Here is a 22,662-nt window from a genome sequence, read left to right on the forward strand (position 1 = left end):
TGGTCCCTGTGATGCATGCACAGATGCTCCTCCCCTCACCTCCTGCTGTCTTCCTCGTCTCACCTCTGAAACAGCACCTTAGGTTTCAACCCTTTTGTTATAACCTGTCAGTACATGCTCCAGGCTACTCTGAATGCAGCAGGAAATGGTAAGTCAACATGTTTTATAAAAGTGTAGTGGTGGAATTAGTACTCAATTGTCATACGTTAGTTAAAGTAAAATACCTATTAATAGAAAATGACTCAAGTAAAAGTGAAAGTCACGCAGTAAAATACTACTTGAGTAAAAGTCAAAGTATTTGGTTTTAAATATACTTACGTATCAAAAGTAAATGGAATTGCGAAATGTACTTAAATATCAAAAGTAAAAGTACAAGTATAAACCATTTCAAATTTTATATTAAGCAAACCAGACGGCACAATTTTATTTATTTTATATTGCCGGATAGCCAGGGGCACACTCAGACTAATTTACAAACGAAGCGTTTGTGTTTAGTGGAGTCGCCAGATCAGAGGCAGTAGGGATGAACAGGGATGTTCTCTTGATAAGTGTGGGAATTGGACCATTTTCCTGTCAAAATGTACATACTTTTGGGTGTCAGGGAAAATTTATGGAGTAAAATGTACATTGTTTTCTTTAGGAATGTAGTGAAGTAAAAGTAAAAGTTGGCAAAATATTAATAGTAAAGTACAGATACCCCCAAAAGTACTTACACCACTGTGAAGTGTCAGGTTAAGATATGTTTTGATGACTGGCAGGTAGGCTGATTCTAATTCAAACTTGGAAAGACTTTGACTCACAATGCGTAAAAATTGCAATTCCTCTCAGGTAATTTGAACAAGTAAAATCAAATGGCCCAGATCTAGAAGATGACAAAATGTAAGGAAGTTTACAAAAATGGTTTTATTTGTTCTTAGCACACATGAAACAATTGTCTATTGTTAAGTTATTTTGTAAATACTTCAAACGTCTGGCAGCCTTCCAGGTACTTGCTGCGAGTCTCAGAAGTTGCAACAGTAATATGTCACATGAATGGGTTTCCTGACGTAATGCATACTTCTCCAGGTGTTGTGAGATGTAATGTTTGTATGCTGAAAAAACAATCTGGAGGCCATCTTTCTCTCAATGTAGTTAGCTGTAGGCCTAATCCCCTCAAATTCAAATCTGGATTTCTAAATCAGTTCCACTGCTTTTCTTAAATATTCCTCTAATCAGGGACTGATTTAGACCTGGGTCACCGAGTGTGCCATAAATTATCAGGTTGAACAGAACCGCAGTAGTCCATAGAGTTAAATGTGAATCCCTGGCCCAATTGCTATAGCTACATGTGAGGTTAATAGCTGTGCACATATCCTAATAGGCCACCTCTCATGGACTACATTTGACATAGTCTTATTTAGGGCAGGGGTATTCAAATCTTGAAATGGGGCTGTTTTCTCTTCTACCTGATAATTGATTGCACCCACCTGGTGTCCCAGGTCTAAATCAGAGGTCCAGGTCTAATGTCCCAGGTCAATTTGAGGTCCAGATTTTGAATTGGAGGTTTTAGGGCATGAACTTTAGGATGAACAGATTGAATTAAAACATTGTTATTTTAACAATGCTGGTTATACATCTTGTTGACATTCATCCAATGACACCTTGACTTGCTTTACACACCCCTTACTGCAGAACATTTTTCTCATGAAATCATGTGACTTAAAGTTAGAACATTCCTGTAACCGCACCCTGCTACAAGCAGGGAACAAGTTATGGACGAACCAGAATATGCACTATCTGTTTGATAGCAACTCTAGGTGTTGACTGTAAACTGTCATCTTATTGACTAACCACATTGGAACATCTAATCTTAAGACATGACTGGCAGAGCAGGTTTAAATAAAGTGTAGTGCCATTGTTTTCAGAAGATGTATCATGGTGATAGGAGGGACAGGAGGCAGACTAAGGGCAGTCAGCCACCTGAGGACAATATTCATTGTCTGTGTCAGCTTAATATGGCCTAAATGGATGGTAGACTGTCTATTACAAATGAAACTCTACAATTGATGACTATAATTTCATAAGAAATGACTGACATGAAAACTATGAACTAACACATGATGATGGTGCACCTTTACAAGTAGTCTATCCTAAATCAACTGATTTATCACTAGACAATACAGCAGCATCAGCATATATTATAGAGTATTGAGGCAGTGCTGACAGATACCTTGATTTGTTAAGACACTCTTCTTTATGTGTCTACTGTAGTACAAGGATCATTACAGAGCTCCAGTCCATGTTTCATTAACTGATAACTACTGTAGTGTAGCCTACTAGTGAATCATTACTGTAGTCCAGTCCATGTTTCATTATACTGATAACTACTGTAGTGTAGCCTACTAGTGAACATTACTGATAGTCCAGTCCATCTTTTCATTACTGATAACTACTGTAGTGTAGCCAACTAGTGAACATTACTGATAGTCCAGTCCATCTTTCATTATACTGATAACTACTGTAGTGTAGCCTACTAGTGAACATTACTGTTAATCCAGTCCATGTTTTCATTATACTGATAACTACTGTAGTAGCCAACTAGTGAACATTACTGATAGTCCAGTCCATCTTTTCATTATTACTGATAACTACTGTAGTGTAGCCTACTAGTGAACATTACTGATAGTCCAGTCATGTTTTCATTATACTTGATAACTACTGTAGTGTAGCCTAATAGTGATATTACATTAGTCCAGTCCATGTTTATCATATACTGATAACTACTGTAGTGTATCCTACTAGTGAACATTACTGATTATCCAGTCCATGTTTTCATTATACTGATAACTACTGTAGTGTAGCCTACTAGTGACATTACATTAGTCCAGTCCATGTTTTCATATACTGATAACTACTGTAGTGTATCCTACCAGTGAACATTACTGATAGTCCAGTCCATGTTTTCATTATACTGATAACTACGTAGTGTATCTACTAGTGAACATTACTGATAGTCCAGTCCATGTTTCATTATACTGATAACTACTGTAGTGTAGCCTACTAGTGAACATTACATTAGTCCAGTCCATGTTTTCATTATACTGATAACTACTGTAGTGTATCCTACTAGTGAACATTACTGATAGTCCAGTCCATGTTTTCATAACTGATAACTACTGTAGTGTAGCCTACTAGTGACATTACTGTTAGTCCAGTCCATGTTTTTCATATACTGATAACTACTGTTGTGTATCCTACTAGTGCATTACTGGTAGTCCAGTCATGTTTTCATTATACTGATAACTACTGAGTGTATCCTACTAGTGAACATTACTGGTATTCCAGTCCATGGTTTCATATACTGATAACTACTGTAGTGTATCCTACTAGTGAACATACTGTTAGTCCAGTCCATGTTTTCATATATACTGATAACTACTGTAGTGTATCCTACTAGTGAACATTACTGTTAGTCCAGTCCATGTTTTCATTATACTGATAACTACTGTAGTGTATCCTACTAGTGAACATTACTGATAGTCCAGTCCATGTTTTCATTATACTGATAACTACTGTAGTGTATCCTACTAGTGAACATTACATAAGTCCAGTCCATGTTTTCATTATACTGATAACTACTGTAGTGTAGCCTACTAGTGAACATTACTGTAAGTCCAGTCCATGTTTTCATTATACTGATAACTACTATAGTGTATCCTACATAGTGAACGTTACTGATAGTCCAGTCCATGTTTTCATTATTACTGATAACTACTGTAGTGTATCCTACTAGTGAACATTACTGTAAGTCCAGTCCATGTTTTCATTATACTGATAACACTGTAGTGTATCCTACTAGTAACATTACTGGTGTCCAGTCCATGTTTTCATTATACTGATAACTACTGTAGTGTATCCTACAGTGAACATTACTGTTAGTCCAGTTTTCATTATACTGATAACTACTGAGTGTATCCTACTAGTGACATTACTGATAGTCCAGTCCATGTTTTCATTATACTATAACTACTGTAGTGTATCCACTAGTGAACATTACGTTAGTCCATGTTTTCATTATACTGATAACTACTGTAGTTATCCTACTAGTGAACATTACTGAGAGTCCAGTCATGTTTTCATTATACTGATAACTACTGTAGTGTAGCCAACTAGTGAACATTACTGAGAGCTCCAGTCCATGTTTTCATTATACTGATAACTACTGTAGTGTAGCCAACTAGTGAACATTACTGATAGTCCAGTCCATGGTTTCATTATACTGAAACTACTGTAGTGTATCCTACTAGTGAACATTACTGATATTCCAGTCCATGTTTTCATTATACTGATAACTACTTGTAGTGTATCCTACTAGTGAACATTACTGGAATTCCAGTCATGGTTTCATTGTACTGATAACTACTGTAGTGTATCCTACTAGTAACATTACTGACAGTCCATGTTTTCATTATACTGATAACTACTGTAGTGTAGCCAACTAGTGAACATTACTGATAGTCCAGTCCATGTTTCATTATACTGATAACTACTGTAGTGTATCCTACTAGTGAACATTGGTAATCCATGTTTCCGTCAGGCCAAGAAGTCGAGGACTGGAGGGAAGCATAGGCTGAGATGAACTCTGCCTTGTTGCCGCAGAATCAGCAGTTCCAGAGGCTGCCGGAGACCTGGAACTCCACGTGGGTCGTGCGCGCTGGGCCACCAGGTTAGAGTGCACGGCCACGCGGTGTGAAGCGTTTGTATGTCTGTGCAGAGAGGAGAGAAGAGGATAGACAGACACATAGTTGACAGGCTCAGAAGAGGCTACGCTAATGCAAAGGAGATTGAATGACAAGTGACTACACGTCCGAATGTTCAGAAAGTTAAGCTTACGTTGCAAAAAATCTTATGACTAAAATGATAGTTGGCTAGCTGGCTAGCTAGTAGTGTTGCTAACAGGTTGACTAGGTAGGAGAACGGCAGCGCTAGTAACGCGCGCTAGCTCCTCGATTATTACTCGATAATTACTCTAAACTACACAATATCTAGATACCAAGACAGCAAAACAACTATGTAGCTAGCTAACACTACACTATCAAGTCGTTCCGTTGTAATGTAATAGTTCCTACAGTGCTGCTATTCGGTAGAAGTAGCAAAAAATCTTATTGACTAAAATGATAGTTGGCTAGCTGGCTAGCTAGCAGTGTTGCTAGCAGTGTTGATAGTAGGAGAACGGAGGCGCTAGCTAACGGCGGCGCCTAGCTAACCTCGATGAATTACTCGCTCGATAATTACTCTAAACTACACAATTATCTTAGATACAAAGACAGCAAAGACAACTATGTAGCTAGCTAACACTACACTAATCAAGTCGTTCCGTTGTAATGTAATAGTTCCTACAGTGCTGCTATTCGGTAGAAGTTAGCTAGCTGGCTAGCTAGCAGCTAGCAGTGTTGACTACGTTAGAAGGACGAAAATAGCTGGCTAGCTAACCTCGATAATTACTCTAAACTACACAATTATCTTTGATACAAAGACGGCTATGTAGCTAGCTAAGAAAAAATTGCTAAGATCAAACAGATCAAACCGTTGTACTGTAATGAAATGAAATGTAATACTACCTGTGGAGCGAAGCGAAATGCGACTACTCGCTCCAACCCGGAAGTTGCAATACATACGCACAATACATGCAATACATACGCACATAGCATACGATAGCACTAAGTACTGCAGTCCATGTTTTCATTATACTGAAAACTGATGCACTAAGTACGCCATTCCATGTTTTCATTATACTGAAAACTGATGCACTAAGCACTCCAGTCCATGTTTTCATTATACTGAAAACTGATGCACTAAGTACTCCAGTCCATGTTTTCATTATACTGAAAACTGATGCACTAAGTACTCCAGTCCATGTTTTCATTATACCGACTCACTCAACGTTCCAGTCAATGTTTTATTTATGCACTAGTTGAACTACAGAGCTAGTGAACAACAATGTATATATGTATCCCCACAATGGTTTCTGTCAATTTCAACAAAAGATAAAAGATATAAGAAACACTGACCTACAACCTCCCTACAAGAGGGAGGTTACAGTAGTGTATTGTAGTTTTTACCAATACATTTGTCACTAAGTGGTTTAGACTACAAAACACCAGCATAAACCCACAGAGCAGGGAAGCAGTATTTTTATGTCTAAAACGTTTCTTCTGTAGCGCCTGTCGTCGGAAGGAGTGGACCAAAGCGCAGGTTGAAAAGTGTTCATGATTATTTATCAAAAACCACTTGAACAAAGTAACAAACCGAAAGCGAACAGTTCTGTCAGGTAACAGAGACTAAACAGAAAATAACTACCCACAAAACACAGGTGGGGAAAAGGCTACCTAAGTATGATTCCCAATCAGAGACAACGATAGACAGCTGCCTCTGATTGGGAACAACACTCTGCCAAAAACAAAGAAATAGAAAACATAGAAATAAAGAAACTAGAATGCCCACCCTAGTCACACCCTGGCCTAACCAAAATAGAGAATAAAAGCCTCAGGCCAGGGCGTGACATCTTCAATATCTGATACACATCTTATCAAAACCCTTATAGGGAATTTCAATATCATCATGATAAACCATCTCTGTTATTATTTAGATATGTTATGGAAAAATACTGTACATTGCTGTTTTCAATAAAAAAAATGTTTTTACGTTTTAGATATTGTTCATAAACATTGTATTCAGCCTATAGTGTTTTTCCTAATTGCATTCGGTACCAAATGCTTTACTGTCACGCCCTGACGTTAGAGATCCGTTTAATTCTCTATTTGGTTAGGTCAGGGTGTGACTAGGGTGGGTAATCTATGTTTTCTATTTCTTTGTTGGCCTGGTATGGTTCCCAATCAGAGGCAGCTGTTTATCGTTGTCTCTGATTGGGGATCATATTTAGGCAGCCTTTTCCACCTGTATTGTGTGGGATCTTGTTTTTGTGTAGCTACCTGTGGGCAGCACAGAACGTCATGTTTGTGTTTGGTGAGTTTCATATTTATTAAACATGTGGAACTCTAAGTACGCTGCGCCTTGGTCCATTCATTCAGACGACCGTGACATTTACAGAATGTCATATAATGTCAATTTTAAATCCCCAGCACAGTAGGCTGACAGTAGGCCTACTCTGCTTGTTTGCTCTTCTTATTTACAGATTGATATGTGACCAGACCAGTCCTCTTCAGGATTGTGAGGTCTCCTCTCTGAGAGTTATAATGAGTTATCATCAGGGGGCTGAGGGTGGAGCCATGCCTAAAGAAAGACGTAAGGATGGGTCACCAAACAAGGATCTTGATGATACCATGGACCCTGATATGAAGAGGTGGGTGTGTCATATTAAGCATGTTTCCATTGCAGTTGTCAGGATATGAGGTGTGTTTTTGTTCTTGTTGAATACTTTTAGATCCTATGCTATAATTATGTAATAGATTTACATGAGGATTTTTACCTAAATACAACACACCTCTCAAATATAGACTAATATGATTTCTATGAAGGATACTGAGTTACTGCTAGTCAGTTGCATAGTTGAATGCATTCAACTGAATTGTGTCTTTCACATTTAACCCTCTGTATCAGAGAGGTGCGGGGGGCTGCTATAGTCAACATGTCATCGGCACCCAGGGAGCAGTTATTGTTGGGGTTTTAATTGCCTTCCTCAAGGGCAGAAAGGCATATTTTTCCACACTGTCGGCTCGGGGATTCAAACCAGCAACCTGCACGGTTAAAGGCCCAATGCTCTTAACCGCTAGGCTACCTGCTGCCCCTATAATGACCCTAAGCATGATGGGATGTTTTAATTCCTTTAATTCTAATCAATATAGTTTGTGTAAATGACTGGAGAAATCAAGGGCCAGTGGTAGTGCAAATCAATGTTATTTGTCACATGCGCTGAATACAACGGGTGTAGACTCTACCGTGAAATGCTTGCTTACAAGCGATACAGTTTGAAAATAATACTAAAAACAACAAATAAAATAAAATAGTAACACGAGAAATAAAATAAAATACACAATAAAAATATACAGTGCATTTGGAAAGTATTCAGACTCATCCCGTATTCCACATTTAGTTACGTTACAGCCTTATGCTAAAATGGCTTAAATTATTTGTTTTCCCATAATGACAAAGGGAAAAAAGTTTTTTATAATTTATTAAAAATAGAAACAGGTACCTTATTTATCTAAGTATTCAGACCCTTTGCTTTGAGATTCAAAATTGAGCTCAGGTGCATCCTGTTTCCATTGATCATCCTAGAGATGTTTCTACAACTGTCACGTTCCTGACCTTATTTCCTTTGTTTTGTCTTTGTTTAGTATGGTTGGGGTGGGCAGTCTATGTTATGTGTTTCTATGTTTAGGTTTGTATTAGCCTGATATGGTTCTCAATCAGGGGCAGGTGTTTTACGTTTCCTCTGATTGAGAACCATATTAAGGTAGGCTGTTCTCACTTGTTTGTGGGTGATTGTTCCTGTGTCTGTGTTTCTACCACACAGGGCTGTTTCGGTTGTTAGTCTGTTCCTGTTCATTGCGTTCTTCGTTGTCTGTAAGTTCACATGTTCAGGTCTGTTTACGTTATTTTGTAGTTAAGTGTTTTTCATCTTCGTTTATAATAAACGAGATTATGTATTCAACCCACGCTGCATCTTGGTCCGATCCATGCTCCTCCTCTGACGAGGAGGAAAACGACCGTTACAACAACTTGATTGGAATCTACCTGTGGTAAATTTGATTGATCATGATTTGGAAAGTCCCATAGTTGACAGTGCATGTCAGAGCAAAAACCAAGCCATGAGGTCAAAGGAATTCTCCGTAGAGCTCAGACAGGATTGTGTCGTGGCACAGATCTGTGGAAGGGTACCAAAACATTTASGTATCATTGAAGGTGCTCAAGAACACAGTGGCCTCCATGGAAGATGTTTGGAATCAACAAGACACTTCCTAGAGCTGGCTGCCCAGCCAAACCGAGCAATCGGGGGGTGGGGGGCCTTGGTTAGGGAGGTGACCAAGAAGCTGATGGTCATTCTGACAGAGCTCCAGATTTCCTCTGTGGAGATGGGAGAACCTTCCAGAACGACAACCATCTCCAACTCTCCACCAATCAAGCCTTTATGGTAGACTGGCCAGACGGAAGCCACTCCTCAGAAAAAAGGAACATGACAGGCCGCTACGAGTTTGACACCTAAAGGACTCTCAGAACATGAGAAACAAGATTCTCTGGTCTGATGAAATCAAGATTAAACTCTCTGGCCTGAATGCCAAGCGTGACGTCTGGAGGAAACCTGGCACCATCCCTATGGTGAAGCATGGTGGTGGCCGAATCATGTTGTGGGGWTGTTTTTCAGCAGCAKGGACTGAGACTAGTWAGGATCGAGGGAAAGATGAACGGAGCWAAGTACAGAGAGATCCTTGATGAAAATCTGCTCAGGACTTCAGACTGGGGCGAATGTTCACCTTCCAACAGGACAACAACACTAAGCACACAACCAAGACAACGCAGGAGTGGCTTCGGGACAAGTCTCTGAATGTCCTTGAGTGGCCCAGCCAGAGCCCAGACTTGAACCCGATCATACATCTCTGGAGAGACCTGACAATAGCTGTGCAGCAATGCTCCCCATCCAACCTGACATAGCTTGAGAGGATCTGCAGAAAAGAATGGGAGAAACTCCCTAAATACTGGTGTGACAAGCTTGTAACATCATACCCAAGAAGACTCGAGGCTGTAATCACTGCCAAAGGGGCTTCAACAAAGTACTGAGAAATGTCTGAATACTTATGTAAATGTGATATTTCTGTTTTTTATTTTTAATGATTTGCTAACATTTCTAAACCTGTTTTTGCTTTGTTATTATGGGGTATTGTGTGTAGATTGATTCAATTGGGTTTTCTCATCAATTTTAGAATAAGGCTGTAACGGATAAAGTCAAGGGGTCTGAATACTTTCCAAGTCCACTTTACAGGGAGTGCCCGATCAATGTGGAGCTCTATACAGGGAGTACCAGCACCAGATCAATGTGGAGCTCTGTACTGATCAATATGGAGCTATACACAGGGAGTTTCGCTACCAGATCAATGTGCAGAAGTACGAGGTATTTGAGGTAGATACACTACATAGCCAAAAGTATATCTCATTCCAAAATCATGGGCATTAATRTGGATTTGGTCCCCTCTTTGCTGCTAGAACAGCCTCCACTCTTCTGGGAAGGCTTTCCACTAGATGTTAGAACWTTGTTGCGGGGACTTGCTTCCATTCAGCCACATAGAGTATAGTGAGGTCGAGCACTGATGTTGGGCGATTTTGGGCTCGCAGTCKGCGTTCCAATTCATCCCAAAGGTGTTCAATGGGGTTTGAGGTCAAGGCTCTGTGCAAGCCTGTCAAGTTCTTCCACACCAATCTCGACAAACCATTTCTGTATGGACCTCGCTTTGTGCACGGAGGCATTGTCATGCTGACACAGGAAAGGGCCTTCCCTAAACTGTTGCCACAAAAGTGGAAGCACAGAATCGTCTGGAATGTCATTGTATGCTGTAGATTTCCTTTCACTGGAACTAAGGGAGCTAGCCCGAACCATGAAAAACAGCCCCAGACCATTATTCCCCCTCCACCAAATTTTACAGTTGGCATTATGCRTTGGGGCAGGTAGTGTTCTCCTGGCATCCGACACACCCAGATTTGTCCGTCGGACTGCCAGATGGTGTAGCGTGATTCATAACTCCAGAGAACGCGTTTCCACTGCGCCAGAGTCCAATTGCGGCGCACTTTTCACGACTCCAACCGACACTTGGCATTGTGCATGGTAATCTTAGGTTTGTGTGCGGCTGCTCGGCCATGGAAATCCATTTCATGAAACTAGTTATTGTGCTTACGTTGCTTCCAGAAGCAGTTTGGAACTCAGTAGTGAGTGTTTCAAGCGAGGACAGACGATTTTTACACACGATGTACTTCAGCACTCGGCGGTCTTCTGTGAGCTTGTGTGGCCTACCACTTTGCTGCCGAGCCGTTGTTGCTCCTAGACGTTTCGACTTCACAATAATAGCACATACAATTGACCGGGGCAGCTCTAGCAGGGCAGACATTTGACAAACTGACTTATTGGAAAGGTGGCATCCTATGACGGTGCAACGTTGAAAGAGCAGTCTCTTACGTTCTATGTTCTACCTGGAAAAGTCAATAAGTTCCTATAATGATTGTTTATTTATGTAGTTGGATAGAAGAGAAGCTAAAATTCACATTATTATGTGGAAGAGAGGAATATAATGTTTGTTTTTATTGCATTTGTTTTCTATGTTTAGTGTTTTATTCGTTTTTGTGTGACTGTCTTGTACTACTAGGGGCCAATTAGAGAGAGCAGAGTCTATTTCCTCTGGTAATCTATCAATGAAGAGTGGCGAATCCATGGATATCCCTATTAGTTTCAAAGGAGCAGACTCTCTACAAAACAAAGGGTGAGATTATGATGTGCACGCAGCTGTAAATACAGGCCTATGTTGTAATAATGCTGACCTCATGAAATAAAATGTCTGCGACTTAATGTAAAGCAAAAATACACATCAAGATAACAGATAGTTATAGGTAGTTTACCATGTGTTATATTAACATGATAACAGATAGTTATAGGTAGGTTACCATGTGTTATATTATCATGATAACAGATAGTTATAGGTAGGTTACCATGTGTTATATTATCATGATAACAGATAGTTTCAGGTAGGTTAACATGTGTTATATTATCAGACCATTATGTGTTACTGAACTGATGAGTTTATTTTTATCAATGAATTTGATTACTGTTATTTCCAATTCCCGCCAGGCCAGGAGAGGTACCCTGTGATGTCTGTGAGGTCCAAGCTGTGAAGTTCTGTCAGACCTGCACTCTCTCCTACTGTGGGACCCACGTTAAGAAGCACTACACACTACCTAAAAACTAACAGAGACACACCCTGGTGGATGTGACTGGAGACCTGGAGGAGAGACTCTGTCAAGAGCACCACAGAGCTCTGGAGGTGTTCTGCAGGACAGACCAGAAGCTGATCTGCTTGGAGTGTTCAGTGACAAAGCACAAAGGTCATGACACGATCGTTGAAGAGCTAAAACAAGCTGGAAAACAGGTAGTTATTTACCCCCTCATTATACCTGAATATACACTATCATGCCAAAAGTATGTGGGACACCCCTTCAAATTTGTGTATTCGGCTATTTCAGCCACACCCATTACTGACAGGTGTATAAAATCTAGCACACAGGCATGCAATCGCCATAGACAAACATTGGCAGTAGAATGGCCTTACTGAAGAGCTCAGTGACTTTCAACGTGACACCGTCATAGGATGCCACCTTTCCATCAAGTCAGTTCGTCAAATTTCTGCCCTGCTAGAGCTGCCCTGGTCAACTGTAAGTGCTGTTATTGTGAAGTGTAAACGTCTAGGAGCAACAACGGCTCAACGTTAAGTGATAGGCCACACAAGTGCACAGAACATTACCACAGTGCTGAAGCGCGTGTCCTCAGTTGCAACACTCAATACCGAGGTCCAAACTACTTCTGGAAGCAACGTCAGCACACTAAATGTTCGCCGGGAGCTTCATGAAATTAGTTTCCATGGCCGATCAGCCACACACAAGCCTAAGATCACTATGTGCAATGCCAAGCGTTGGCTGGAGTGGTGTAAAGCTCACCGCCATTGGACTCTGGAGCAGTGAAAACGCGTTCTCTGGAATGATAAATCACGCTTTACCATCTTGCAGTCCAACAGATGAATCTGGGTTTGGCTGATGCCAGGAGAACGCTACCTGCCCGAATGCATAGTGCCAACTGTAAAGTTTGGTGGAGGAGGAATATTGTTCTGGGGATGTTTTTCATGGTTCGGGCTAGACCCCTTAGTTCCATTCTAGAAAATTCTGTGCTTCCAACTTTGTGGCAACAGTTTGGGAAGGCCCTTTCCTGTTTCAACATGACAATGCCCCTGTGCACAAAGCGAGGTCCATACATAAATGGTTTGTCGAGATCTGTGTGGAAGAACATGACTGGGCCTGCACAGAGCCCTGACCTCAACCCATCGAACCACTTTTGGGGTGGATTGGAACGCCGACTGCGAGCCAGGACTAATCACCCAACATCAGTGCCTGACCTCACTAATGCCCTTGTGGCTGAATGGAAGCAAGTCCACTCAGCAATGTTCCAACATCTAGTGGAAACTCCATATTAATGCCCATGATATTGGAATGAGATGTTTGATCAGCAGGTGTCCACATACTGTTGGCAATGTAGTGTACTTATTACAGAAGATTTGCTAATACTGTTTATGCAAGTTCAAGCTACAAGCTTGTCAATTGCTTGTTTTGCAACAAACATTTAGTTTTTTCTATTAAAATATTTCTTACTCTGTTTCCACTGCTCAAGACTTTTGATGGAGAGCAACGCCTAAGGCCAGTGTCAGTCGACAGTAAGTGCATGTACAATCAATAATTAACTGACCCAAAAGTTGTTATTTGAGATCTTTAGTGATAACTTGTGTACAATTATGTATATACCATTTTTTTTTAATTATTGTTTAAGATATGATTTGTTACTTAAATTCTGATAAAGCAGTATGCATTTGTGGTTCCAATGAAGTCTGTTTTTTTCTCTCCTGTCATGTCTTCACCAGTGCTGCCCCCTCCTGGGAAGATCCAGGTCCTGTCAGTGACATCACACTCTGTGTCTCTGAGCTGGGGTTCTCCTGAGGGGCTGAAGGGGCCACACCAGTTCAGAGTGACCTGGGGGTGTGACCTGGGGGAAACGGACTCGTCAAAAGTGAAAGGCGGGTTTAATCTTAAAATCAGCAGTCTCCAACCTGGTGAAAAGTATCAGTTCAGTGTGGCCACAGAGGGAGAAGATGGCAGACAAAGCAGATGGGTCTCAGCATCGTTATCCATAGGTAAAGAGTTTGGTTTTAGTCATGTTTTGAGAGATTTTGTTATGGATCTTAACATAAAAATATTTTTGTTCCAGTGGTCCCACCCAGAGACTTAAAGGTAGACAATTTGAAAGATACCTCCTTCACTCTCCACTGGTCCAAGGCTGAAGGGATGGAGAAAGTCCCACAGCGCTTCCTCATATCCTACTACAGCTCAGTAACTGACCTCCATGCAGAGAATACTAAAGACTGTCACAACACATTCTCAAACCTGCAACCCGGTACTGAGTACACTGTCAGCATCTCAACTGTGCTGAAGAATGGGGAACAGAGTGAACCTGTCTCTACAACCATCTGCACTAGTAAGAGATCTACCTTATTGCTGTTCATCTGTGTTAATCTACCTCACCTTGTTACAGCTCAACTCTTTACCAGTAACCAGAACAGACATTTTGTTACATTATAAATCCAACATCTGTTTTAAGCTTATTTCTTACCATATCTAAAGGAATTCAAGCTGGCCTTTAATAATTTTTCGACTACTATTCTACTTTTCCTCCTGTAGTATATTTCTAGAGTTAAACTGTAGGCCTGACAATAACATATTTTCCCTTAGTACTTCCTGTTCCAGACCAGCTGACTGTTGACTCAGTGGACACCACATCAGCTGCTGTTAGCTGGAACCAGCCACCAGGATTGGACCAAACCCAACATCATTACCAGATCTCCTACCACAGTCCAGGGACAGAACCACACATCACTACCACGTCTTCACACAGCATCACTCTCTCTGACCTGCAAGGTGGTACTCAGTACTCTGTCACTGTCTGCACTGTGCTGGGAAATGGAAAGAAAAGTCAACTGGTGTCAACAACTTTGACTACAAGTAAGGATGTATCCTACTTAATATATCAGCACTACAGTATAAAACACTTGTTATTGTGGAGAGTATTGAGATTCACAGCATTCTTTTCATTTATATTTCAGTAATAAGGCTTGAGAACCTGTGGGTTATCATGTGAATAACTCCTGACTAAGGGCTGTTCTTAGGAGGGTGTTTTTCATGATAATTCTCTGTTTCGAGGGCCTTATTGCTTTTATAAAATGGTTACCAACATATTAAAATAATATAATAATATAAAATATTAACATGTTTTCATTAAAAATGTACTTTTAATGAGTAACTTAGTTTTATTTCATCCTTTTACCAGACAATATAGTCTGGGTAAAAGCCAGTTGTTAGTTTCCCTCTGTGCCTCTTCTTGTAAAGTTTTTATTACGAGCCCCTCAGGTGTCTGGTTCTACTGCTGTTGACTTTATCTTCTCGTGGTCCTAATCACTGATGGCTGCATGGTGTGTTGCCTTGTCCTCCCCCTGTCGCTGCAGTTGTTTAACGATGTCCACGAGACGTTGGATGTTGTGAACTCTGAGTCTTTCATTAGACACCAGGAAAGGCTCAGAGGGGGTCGTTATGTATCAGTTTAACTGGGTACAGAGACCCGTGTAGCTGCTCAGCCTGTACATTCCACCCTTAATATTCCTCACACTGCCATAAAACTCCCCTGAATAGTTTTCAACCTTTTGTAGTGCTCAAAAGAGATAGTTTCCCTTTTCACTAAGCCAGGCCATGAAACATTCAGCCCAGTTTGTCTACTTGACTGTGTTAGCTTCATTATGCTCTTTTCCAGGAGTCATGTAGCATATATTAACCACTCCAATATGATATACTTCCGTGCGCAGAATACATTCAGAGTAAAGATTTCAGATGAATCCGTGTACCGTGTGGTGGCGAGGCTGACCCCCTTAAATAGCGCCGACACCTTACTCCTCCGTTTCCTTTTCTCGGCTCATTCCAGAGAGAATGGCTTGTAAGAGCTCTATGTTAGAGTGTATAAGAGCAGAAAGTATACCTGCAGCTATTCAATAGCTTGAGCAGCTAGCTAGCCTTACCATCTGGTGCTCTGCTGTCCCCCCACTCTTTGGCTTGTGCCATCTGGTTTGGGTTTTAATCCCTGTTTTAATTACTTGTGACAGTGTACCAACCTGGCGATACTTGTTTGTGTCTACCGTATTGCGCGGCGCTGAGGTTTGTCTTAGTTGTCTGTGAGACTGTCTGTCCACCGGTACCCTCCCGTTAATAGCCTTCGGGTCGGGACAGCGCCTAACCTGCAAGATCGGGAACTGTGTTTCACTCCGGGAGGTGTTGCGAGGCACCACATTCTTCTCTCACAGGGCAGCCATCTTGCCTATTATCTGGTGTTCCATGGTAACGCAGCTAGCATGAGCTAGCTTACGAGAGGTGAACAGTTGCAGGACTAAGCACAATATGAACACACTTTCCCTTTTATGACTGCATCCGGTGTCGGCTCAATATGACAACAGCCCGTCCAAGTGCAGGGCGCAAATTCAAAAGATATTTTTTGAAATATTTAACTTTCACACATTAACAAGTCCAATACAGCAAATGAAAATAAACATCTTGTGAATCCAGCCAACGTCCGATTTTTAAATGTTTTACAGCGAAAAAACACCACGTATATTATGTTAGCTCACCACCAAATACAAAAAAGCACAGACATTTTTCACAGCACAGTAGCATGCACAAAACCAACCAAACTAACCAAAAACAACTTTCATCAGATACAGTCTTATAACATGTTATACCAATAAATCATGTTTGTTTCGAAAAATGTGCATATTTGAGGTATAAATCATAGTTTACATTGCAGCACAATCGGAAATAGCACCAAAGCAGCTAGAACAATTACAGAGACAAATTAAATGCCTAAATACTCATATAAAACATTTATGAAAAATACATGGTGTACAGCAAATGAAAGACAAACATCTTGGAATCCAGCAAAATTTCCGATTCTTTAAGTGTTTTACAGCAAAACAATATACATAATATTAGCTTACTACAATAGCCAACCACACAGCTACATTGATCAAGCAACAGACGATAGCGACAAAACCAGCAAAATATATTAATTATTTCACTAACCTTCATAAACTTCATCAGATGACAGTCCTATAACATCATATTACACAATCATATTAGTTTTTCGAAAATTTGCATATTAGAGCTGAAATCCGTGTTATACATTGTTGAAAACTTAGCATCTTTTCCAGAATGTCCGGATATATTTCTGACACTCACCTTTCTGACCAAATATAACTATTCATTAAACTTTACAAAAAAATACATCGTTGTAAGGAACATGATAGATACACAGTTCTTAATCAATCGCCGGGTTAGAATTCTAAACATAACTTCAGTACGGCATGCAGCTACTGTTATAGCGAAGAAGCGCCCAAAATCTGGCGCAAACAATAGTAACATGTGACAGATATATTGAAATAAACATAAATGGTCCTTACTTTGATGATCTTCATCAGAATGTTGTACAAGGGTCCTTGTCCAGAACACAATATTGTTTGGTTTTAGAATGCTTTTTCCCTCCGAATTAGCAAGCAAAACTAGCCAAGTGGCGCTAAGCTGTCCATCGTCACCAACGCAGAGAACGCATCACGCCTAAACTCCCGAAAAAAAATTTCAATAATCCTATAAAACTATATTAAAAAACATACTTTACGATGATATTATTCACATTTATCAAATAAAATCAAAGCCGAGATATTAGACGCATAAGCGAATGATTTTCAGAAGCCAATACTGATGACTTTATGCGCTTCCTGAACAAAGGAATTCGGGTCATGTCATTCCAAGCTCTCTCTTTTGACCATAGAAAACATGAAAACCCCATTTCACCTCTCACAGCCTATTACATCTAGTGAAAGCGTATGAAGTCGCATGTATACTAATAGATTTCAAGCACATTTATAGCAGCCTGGAACAGAGGCCTCGATTTCAGATTTTTCACTTCTGACAGAAGTTGCTGCAAACTGAGTTCTGTTTTACTCACAGATATATTCAAACGGTTTTAGAAACTTGAGGTTTTCTATCCAATATAAATGCATATTGTACTAGCAAGAATTGAGTACGAGGCCGTTTAAATGGCACCTTTTAACCAAGCACTCAATACTGCCCTGCACCATAAGAAGTTAAGTCCTGCCAACCTAACCTACACGACCTGTATATAGCAAGAAATAACTTATAAACGGTTTGATAGAACGTCCCTTCACGGATATGTATGAGACTAAGCTGATACTGTAGGTCTTATATATACTATCATACAGTATTGTGCAGTGTTTACTATAGACAGAGTATAATTACACTGTTTCACCATAGTGAGATTACACTGTTATTCACACAGTTGCTGGGTTAGTTTTCGTTACACTATTTTACAGTACAGAGTAACTGTCATAGTTTCCAATGGAAACTCACATCCAGCTCTATTACAGTCCTTGTGCCAAAACCCAAGGTAACCGCCTGAAATAACTACCAGCGACCCTAGCACTCACGTCTGTAGCCATGGAGTGCTTTGAAAGGCTGGTTAGCTCACATTAAACACCATCATCCAGAAACCTAGACCCACTCCAATTTGCATACCGCCCCAACAGCATCCACAGATGACAAAAGAACACGTATTGAGAATACTGTTCATTACTACAGCTCATCATTCAACACCATTGTGCCCTGAAAGCTTATCACTAAAGCTAAGTCCCTGGGACTGAACACCTCCCTCTGCAATTGATCCTGGACTTCCTGACGGCCGCCCCCAGGTGTTAAGGTAGGCAACATCACATCTGTCATGATGATCCTCAACACAGATGCCCCTCAGGGGCCTGCTTAGTCACCCCTGTGCTCCTTGTTCACACAAGAATGCGTGGCCAAGCACGACTTCAACACATCATTAAGTTTGCCGACGACACAACGGTGGTAGGCCTGATCCCCGACAAAGATGAGACCACCTATAGGGAGAGGTAAGAGACCCGGCAGTGTGTGCTTAGGACCAACAAACCTGTCCTCAAGACAAAGGTGCTGATCGTGTACTACAGGGAAAGTGGATCGAAGGTACCCTCATTCACACCGAGTGGCTGTAGTGGACGTTCGAGAGCTTCAAGTTACTTGGTTCCACATCGTTTACCTTTTGTCACTACAGGGGTGCTGTTTCAACTTCGACATTTGCGTCTCCAAATTAAAACTGCCTCGTACTCAATTCTTGCTCGTACAATATGCATATTATTGTTACTATCTGGATAGAAAACAATCCCTAGTTTCTAAACCGTTTGAATTATGTCTGTGGTGGAACAGAACTCCATTCTACAGCGAAAAATCATGACAGGACATCGAAGGTCAGAACTAGGCTCATGTCTCAGATCAGTTTAAAGCTCGTGTGTGCCCTATGCGTCGAAATGAACTGCACCGCCTTACCCTGATTCATAACCAATGAGAAGTGGAATGAGTTCTACGTGTTTCTCAGAGTTATATAAAAAGCGCAATGGAGTAACATGTCCGTTCTTTTGGACGCTCGTCAAGGCGCAAGAGAGGACATCAGAATGGCATGCTCCAAAAGCTCTCGTTATCGACCTAAAATATATCCGTCTGCTCATTTAATTCATATAGGTGTAGAAACCATCATAACGAAGTTATTTTAAACGCGATTGTATATCAGTTTATGCGAGTATATTGCTATTTTCGGAATTTTTCGTAGTATTCGCTTTAAAGATTTACATGTGTGCCACGTAGCTATGTAGCTGCTAGTTCCGAAGTTGAAGAGACGTTTTACAACAAAGCAACGATTCTTTTGGACAAAAGACACCTTGCCCAAGATTCTGATGGAAGCTCGTCCAAAAGTAAGAGCTATTTATGATTTATCCGTATTATTGGAAAAATGTAAACGCATTTGTCGCCTTATTGCGACTAGTCTGGCTGTAACGCACACTGTATGTCTAGTAACGTTAATTTTAAAAATCGAATTCAGCGGTTGCATTAATAACCAATGCCATCTTTCATTAGCTGTCCAACCTGTATTTTTAGTCAATCTAATCGATAAATAATCGTAAACTAGGTGCCTTTCCAAGATGGCGCCGGCCAGAATGCATCCATGTTTTGACTGATTACATAGCATAACCACGATTTGTGATGCTAAATAATGCACATTTTCGAACAAAACTCTATATGCATTGTAATATGATGTTACAGGACTTCATCTGAAGAATTCTGAGAAGGTTAGTGAAAAAATTAATATATTTTGGTGGTGATAACGTTATCGCTCTTTTGCTTGAATCAATGCTGGTGTGATGTTAGCTCATGTGTATGCAATATAACTTGCTGCACCCTCGACAACTACTGTGATTATTATTATTTACCATGCTGTAATTTTAGAACATTTGAACATCTTGCCATGTTCTGGTATATTTCCCACCCGGCACAGCCAGAAGAGGACTGGCCACCCTCATTAGCCTGGTTCCTCTCTAGTTTCTTCCTAGTTTGGCCTTTCTAGGGAGTTTTTCCTAGCCACCGTGCTTCTACACCTGCATTGCTTCTGTTTGGGATTTAGGCAGGTTTCTGTACAGCACTTTGAATATCAGCTGATGTACGAAGGCTATATAAATACATTGATTTGATAACGATATATTGTGTTTCACTGTAAAACAACTAAAAATCTAAAATATTGTCTGATTCACAAGATCTGGTCTTTCAATTGCTGTATGCTGTGTATTTTTAAGAAATGTTTATGATGAGTAATTAGTAATACACGTTGCCTCTTAGTTATTCTAGTCGCTTTGGGTGAGTTTGTATAGTGGCTCAATGGTAAAACTGTGATTTATACCTGAAAATGCACATTTTTCTAAAAAAAACATATGCTATACCAAAATATGTATCAGACTGTCATCTTATGAAGTGTTTTGTTATCTATATATATCTATTAGATCGACATTATGATACCTACTGATGAATAAAAAACCTGCGTGATATAAAAAGTGGTGTCCTTTTGCTAACTGGTACTAATAGATTTACATATTGTCTTCCCTGTAAAAACATTTTAAAAATCAAAGAGGCTGGATTCACAAGATCTGTACTCTTCATCTGGTGTCTATGACTGTTGATTTAATGATATTAATGCTAGTATTACTTGTGACCTATGCTATGCTAGTCAAGCTTTTTACTTGGGGGTCTTCCCGGATCTGGAGAGTAGCAGTAGAAGTAACAACACTATCATGTCCAAACACACCAAGGACATCGTGAACAGGAACGACAATAGCATTCCCCCTCAGAATCTAGATCCAACAAGCCATTAAGGACTGCTGAACAGTTAAATTCAAATAGCTAACATATTTGCATGAATCCCCCCTTATTTTTTACACTCTGCTACTCTCTGTTTTATATCTCTGCAAGTCTTGCACTTACCCCACCTACATGTACATATTACCTTAATACTTCCACTAACCTTACCCCGCCAAATTGAACTCACTCCCGGCACCCTCATTATAGCTCTATTATTATTTTATTGTTTATCTTTTTCAAATTTTTTTTTATTTTATTTAGTAAATATTTTCTTAACTCTTCTCTTTCTTAAAACTGCATTGTTGGTTAAGGGATTGTAAGTAAGCATTGCAAGGTAAGGTCTACACCTGTTGTATTCAGTGCATGTGACAAACATTTGATTTGATTGTACCTGTGTTTACCATATTTGTGATGCACTTTACAGTACAGACAGTAACTATCCCTTAATTAGAAACTGACATCTCTATTACACTACTGTTTACCCACACAGTGTATAGCTGGGTTTACCATAGTTTTTGTGTTGTACTACTTACAGTAGGCTACAGACAGTAACTATGCTAGTTTCCTTTGGAAAGTCACTTTTCAGATATTACACTGCAGTCTTACTTGTTTTCTGTTTTACCTACAGTTAAGAACAAGTTTGAACACTGTTAAAGCTCCCAATTTACCACTTTATTGACACCGTTTCCATCCAAAACTGAGCTTTGTCATTTCAAACAAACAAACTGAGTGCTCACTTCCCAGAATATACACATTACATCTCACATGACCATTACACACATGACGCATGGTGGGTGTGGATGCAATTCAATTCTCTTTTGTGCACAGTCAATCATAATTAATCAGAGGTACATATGGTCATAAAGGATTATGTACATACAACTGGGTTGAAGTTAACCTAGGCAACAGTAAAAAAGATTATGCTGGAAACCCCTGCACTTTTCCCACAATTTGTTAAGTTACAGCCTTCTTCTAAAATGGATTAAATTGTTTTTTTCCCCTCATCAATCGTCAGGAAATACCCTATAATGACAAGGCAAAAACACGTTTTTAGAAATGTTTGCAACTTTATAACAATGTTAAACTTAAATATTAAATTTACATAAGTATTCGGACCTTTTACTCAGTACTTTGTACTTTGTTGAAGCACCTTTGGCAGTGATTACAGCCTCGAGTCTTCTTGGGTATGACGCTTCAAGCATGGCACACCTGTATTTGGGGAGTTTCTCCAATTCTTCTCTGCAGATCCTCTCAAGCTCTGTCAGGTTGGATGGGGCGCGTCGCTGCACAGCTATTTTAAGATCTCTCCAGAGATGTTCGATCAGGTTCAAGTCCGGGCTCTGGCTGGGGACTTGCTTCCATTCAGCCACATATTCAGACATTCCGAGACTTTCTTGCATTGTTTTGGGTTTATCAAAATGTGTAAAAAGTCAAGGGGTCTGAATACTTTCCGAAAGGCACTTTACACTGAGTGTATAGCCATTAGGAACACCTGCTCTTTRACAAGGTGAATCCTGTTAAATCCACTTCAATCAGTGTAGATGAAGGGGAGAC

The 22,662-nt window shown here is 40.2% G+C and overlaps 2 protein-coding genes across 2 annotated transcripts in view; both read left to right on the forward strand.

Moving 5' to 3' along the window:
* The window catches only part of LOC139023676 (interferon-induced very large GTPase 1-like), a 209,864-nt gene that overhangs the window by 172,864 nt on the left and 14,338 nt on the right, over positions 1–22,662 (forward strand). The gene's annotated exons all lie outside the window — the stretch shown is intronic.
* LOC111958497 (up-regulator of cell proliferation) overlaps positions 5,269–22,662 on the forward strand; it is a 31,321-nt gene continuing 13,927 nt past the window's right edge. The window contains exons 1-8 of the mRNA XM_024134814.2: positions 5,269–7,005; positions 7,175–7,342; positions 11,352–11,465; positions 11,831–12,128; positions 13,418–13,460; positions 13,665–13,934; positions 14,009–14,275; positions 14,530–14,799. Coding sequence (XP_023990582.2) covers position 13,460; positions 13,665–13,934; positions 14,009–14,275; positions 14,530–14,799 — 808 coding nt within the window. The 5' untranslated portion in view covers positions 5,269–7,005; positions 7,175–7,342; positions 11,352–11,465; positions 11,831–12,128; positions 13,418–13,459. The remainder of the gene's footprint in view (positions 7,006–7,174; positions 7,343–11,351; positions 11,466–11,830; positions 12,129–13,417; positions 13,461–13,664; positions 13,935–14,008; positions 14,276–14,529; positions 14,800–22,662) is intronic.

Source organism: Salvelinus sp. IW2-2015, linkage group LG34 (genome assembly GCF_002910315.2).
Source record: "Salvelinus sp. IW2-2015 linkage group LG34, ASM291031v2, whole genome shotgun sequence".
Taxonomy (NCBI): domain Eukaryota; kingdom Metazoa; phylum Chordata; class Actinopteri; order Salmoniformes; family Salmonidae; genus Salvelinus; species Salvelinus sp. IW2-2015.